The sequence below is a fragment of the Podarcis gaigeae genome, assembly GCF_964106915.1.
Source record: "Podarcis gaigeae genome assembly, chromosome: 13".
NCBI classification, from domain to species: Eukaryota; Metazoa; Chordata; class Lepidosauria; order Squamata; family Lacertidae; genus Podarcis; species Podarcis gaigeae.
In genome coordinates, this window is record NC_139689.1 from 26773887 (window position 1) to 26778649 (window position 4763).

The 4763-nt window shown below is 39.9% G+C and overlaps 1 protein-coding gene across 1 annotated transcript; it reads right to left on the reverse strand.

Annotated features, from left to right (window-relative positions):
- Positions 1-1689: 1689 nt before the first annotated feature.
- Positions 1690-2655, reverse strand: LOC310830552 (olfactory receptor 11A1-like; the record flags this gene model as incomplete). The annotated part of the gene is made up of 1 exon (XM_083710333.1): positions 1690-2655. The coding sequence occupies one exon, from the start codon at positions 2653-2655 to the stop codon at positions 1690-1692; it is 966 nt and encodes a 321-aa protein (XP_083566459.1).
- Between the last annotated feature and the right edge of the window lie 2108 nt (positions 2656-4763).

A 4763-nucleotide genomic window follows, 5' to 3' on the forward strand; every position in this document is an offset into this window, starting at 1 on the left:
TGTGCACTATATTCTATTAAAAGCAACTGTCAATAGAATTATATGGAGAAATGATCTAGGGACATTCAAAGAACAAATTAGGGGAACACAAGAAAAAAAATATTCTGAATGAAACAGTGGATGTATGATTTTTGTGGTTCATGCTGTGGCCACAGACATGTGATTTGACGGTGAGTTTGGGATAGCCCAATGCAAAAATCCTGAGAATCCATGTGGATCCGTGCTTTGTAACCACATTTTTGCACCATTGCAGCCCCAGGAAACAGTGGGTGTGTGCTTTTTTTTTTGGTGCAGGCTGTAGCCATGGACATGCTGTGTGATCTGAAGGTGAATTTGGGATGACCCAATGTAAAAATCCTGAGGATCCATGGGCTTTTACTGCCCCCCCCAGCCTCCTTTACCCCATCCCTTATCTCTCTCCCGATCCCACTTATCAGCTGCTTCCTTTCAACACTCCCTTCCCTCTTGTTTGCCTTAGTGTCTTTTCCTCAGCTGGAGCAGTTTTTTGCTTCTCCTTTTTTCCTAATTTCTCTCCTCATTGATTTATCCCTAGAGTGCCTTATCTCCCTCCCCCATGGCTTGCCAATCAGCTGCTCAGCGGCTTTGTTTCAATACCCCCTTCCATATATATATATAAAAAGCATGATCTGCTTTTTGCCCCTGGGCAATTCGGCTCAAGGGACCACACATTTTCTCCATAGGACACACAGACATTTCCCCTTACCTTTTAGGAAGAAAAAGGTGCGTTTTATGGAGCGAAAAATATGTTGAAATATGTTTTAAAAAGCAACAAAAAAACCACACAGCCAAACCAGTCAATTTATAAAACAAAATTATTCTGTAAATGCTTTAAGGTTTGGGGCTCTAGAAAAAGGTGCATAAAAATGATAATGGGGAAAGTGGGGCAGATTGATGTAGAAAAATTAAATCTCATATTTTATGTAACAAAAATGAGTCAAATAAAAAAAATTGCTTTATGCATGGCATAACTAATCAATGTTATAATAGCAATCAAAAGAACCATTAAAGTTAGAAGATAAAGAGAATATAATGACTTGCGTAATGGGTTTTGTATCATTCTGCCCCACCTATGGGGCACTTAGATACATTGGATGAGGCACTTTGATACAAAGCGTAAATTGTATGAGAATGGTAATTATTTACAAAAATATAATGAAAAAAACAATTTTTACTGTGAGAGATCATAATCAGCCTTACAATTTGTTACTTAAAATCTAAATTAAGTATCAAAACTAACAGTGTCTCACACATATCATAGACTGTATGGCAGATTTTCTTAACAAAACATCAAAACAAAATATAAGCCACACCCGAATATAAGCTACATCTTTAAAATTCAAGGGGGGGGGGGCAATATCTAAATATAAGTTGCTCCCTTAAAATTCTGCAGGCACTCACAGCCATTCCGTTTTCTCATATGTCTGAAATATCGTAAAAACCAACTTTTTGTAAGGTCATTAATTTAAGTTGCACTTTAACTTTTCATGGATGGAATTTGGGGGACAAGCGAGGCTTATAGGCCAAGACGGGATATATATATATACACACACATATACACATACATACATAAGATGGTATATATAACAACAACAGCCGTAGCACAACTATTATCACTTCCACAATAAACATTTATGGAGACAAAGGACAGTACATAGAATGTTGCTTCTTTTACACATTCTCAAGCTTCTTAGCAGTTGTTTTGCATGATACAAGGCTACCAATATTATTTCTCAAGGCATTTTGAACTTCTTTGTTTCTCAGGCTGTATATAAATGGGTTGGCCAGAGGGGGCAAAACTAAATACAAGAGAGAGGAAAATTTTTGCATCTCTCTGTTGCCTTCCCCCTTTGGTAACATGTACACAATCATTAGTGAACCATAAAAGATCGAAACCACAATCAAGTGAGAGGAGCAGGTGGAAAAGGCCCTTTGTCTCCCAGTGGTGCAAGGGATTTTCAAGATGGCAACAATTATATATACATAAGATGTTAAAGTTAGAACAAAAGGAGGAAGTATTAATATGGCATCCAAAAACAAACCCAACATTTCTATCAAGCTGGTGTCACTGCAAGAGAGCTTAAGAAGTGGGAAATAATCACAAATGAAATGATTAATTTCATTGGGGCCACAAAACGTTAACTGTAGCATTAGACTGAGTAATATGGAAAACCCTATAAAGCTACTGAGCCAAGATGCAGCTGCTAAATGGATACAAGCCTGGGTGTTCATGGTTGTAAAATAATGCAATGGTTTGCTGATTGCTAGGTACCTATCATAAGACATCACACCAAGTAAACAGCATTCTGTGGCTAGTAAGGAACCACAGAAGTACCACTGCATCAAACAGCTGGTGACAGAAAGGCTTCCATCTCCGGTAGAGAGAGATAAAAGCATCCATGGAAATATATAGGAGCTGTAGCAAGCCTCCAAAAAGGATAGGTTCCCCAGGAAGAAATACATAGGGGTGTGAAGATGCTGATTAAAAATAACAGCAGCAACAATGAGAATGTTTCCTGTCATGATCACAACGTAAATCACTAGAAATGTGAAGAAGAGAAATGTCTGCACTTCATAGAATTCCACAAATCCCAGGAGGATGAATTCCTCAATCTTTGACTGGTTTTCCAACTTCATCTACTTGAGATATGTTAGATCCTATTTTAAAAAAAAGGAATAACAAAAAACAGAAATAATCGATGAGTCCATTATCACATTAGTGCAAGAGGTTTGAGAGCTGATGTTGTCATACAAGTCCGCTCAACTCTTTTGGTGTAGCAGCATTGCAGTATGGCAGAGGCTCCACTGGGTCCCCGATGACGAACCATGCCTTCAGTGCCCTTCCTGATAGGCAGTAGAGGCATAAGCCCTTACCTCCTATCAGGAGCCAGATCCTGGCCTGCACCCTTCTTTGGAGAATGGGACTCAGGCTTGGGTCCGCACCATGGCTGTTTAAGCAGCCACCCTATTTACTTTTTCCTTCGTCGGGTTTCCCACCCGCCCATCCTCTGTTTAAGGTATTAGTCAAGGAATTTGCTGTGGCTACAGCGGTAGCCATTCTTTACAGGGCCAGGTAGGAATTTGTCCACCAGGCAAATTGGGTCTGACCCGGGGATTTTGCCTACCTCATAGCAATCGTCACAATTGGGTTGGGCACTGGGGCAATCTGTTGTCTTGGATGGACAGGAGGTTGTAGTCTCCACCTGCCCCTCTAAATTCTGGGATACCTCACTAAAGGGATCTGGGGGAAGTGGTCATTTTCATGTGCGCAGGTGGGGCCAGAGCCAAAGGCACTCCCGCAGACCCTGGTTCCTGTGGGGGTCACCCTACTTGGTGTATGTCTTAGGGACCCCTGCATGGGTTGCCCAATGTGCCACTTCCAGTGGACATGTTGGAAGTATTTCGTCTGCCCCATGCCCAAGCCAAACCTCTTTCATCTGTATTCAGTAAAGTTGTGGCCTGTTTGGATCCAAACCAGTCTTAATGCTCTCTTATTTATTTGAGTTGGGGACAGTGGAGACCAACGTCTGGACCTGCAAGTCGTTGAGCTTGTGTATTAGTATCATTGAATATAGTGACCATGGCTCGTCTTGGGGTTGTGCACTGATTTGGCTTTTATGCTGCACCACAGATGTACTGTTATATTGTCAGGTAGTAAAAAAGCTAAAGTAGGGATTTTGCAGTGGAGAAAGCATTAGTGAAACATCACCTAACATATCTTCCTGTACACTTTTTAATCATGATGGTGCATACACAGATAACAACAACCCTACCTCTTTGCTCATATGCAGAAATTTATTTCATCATTTATTAAACATAAAATTCTTTTTAATAATTAGCCTATAATATTTGAAAACTAATGAGGTGTTTTTCCTCTAACAATTGATTCATGCCTCTATGCTTCTAACATTTAGAAAACTTTTCTGAAGCCCTAAATTTATATCATGGGGGGCAGGGATTATAGTTTTCTTCAGGTATCAATCTTCCTCTTTTAATGACTTTGTTCAGGTTTGGGGGTTTTTTGGAACCAATGATCAACACTATGAATATTAAATATAGGAGTAGAAAACAAAATAAAATAGCAATTGATAACTTGTGAAGTGGTGGAGTACTGCAGTTCCTCTAAGTGTTTACAGAGATCGGAAATTAATTTCAAACTTCAAAATTTTGAATGCTCATCACAAGCATTCCCCTTCATAGAATATTTCCTACTATGCCTATATTTTAAGTGACGCACAGTGTAAATTAATAATGAAGAGTCTTCTTCAGTAAAGGAACAAAAGCTTTACTGAGTTAAAGCTTGTTTGCAAATAAACAGCATACTGAACAAAAGATTAAACTAGCTTCAGAACATACACAGATTACAGGCTTCATTTCTGAGTCAGGCTCCATACACACACTGACTCCACCCTGCTCAGGCCCCACAGAGTCTCCAAACTGTCTGCCTGCAAGCAGATACACATACAATGGTACCTTGGGTTAATTACTTAATTCGTTCCGGAGGTCTGTTCTTAACCTGAAACTGTTCTTAACCTGAAGCACCACTTTAGCTAATGAGGACTCCTGAGAACTGCCAGAGCCCTATTTCTGTTCTTATCCTGAAGCAAAGTTCTTAACCCGAGGTACTATTTCTGGGTTAGCAGAGGCTGTAACCTAAAGCATCTGTAACCCGAGGTACCACTGTACTTAAACAGAGAATGAGTCATCCTCACATGAGTCATAGTGATTAAGTATACAGAGGGATT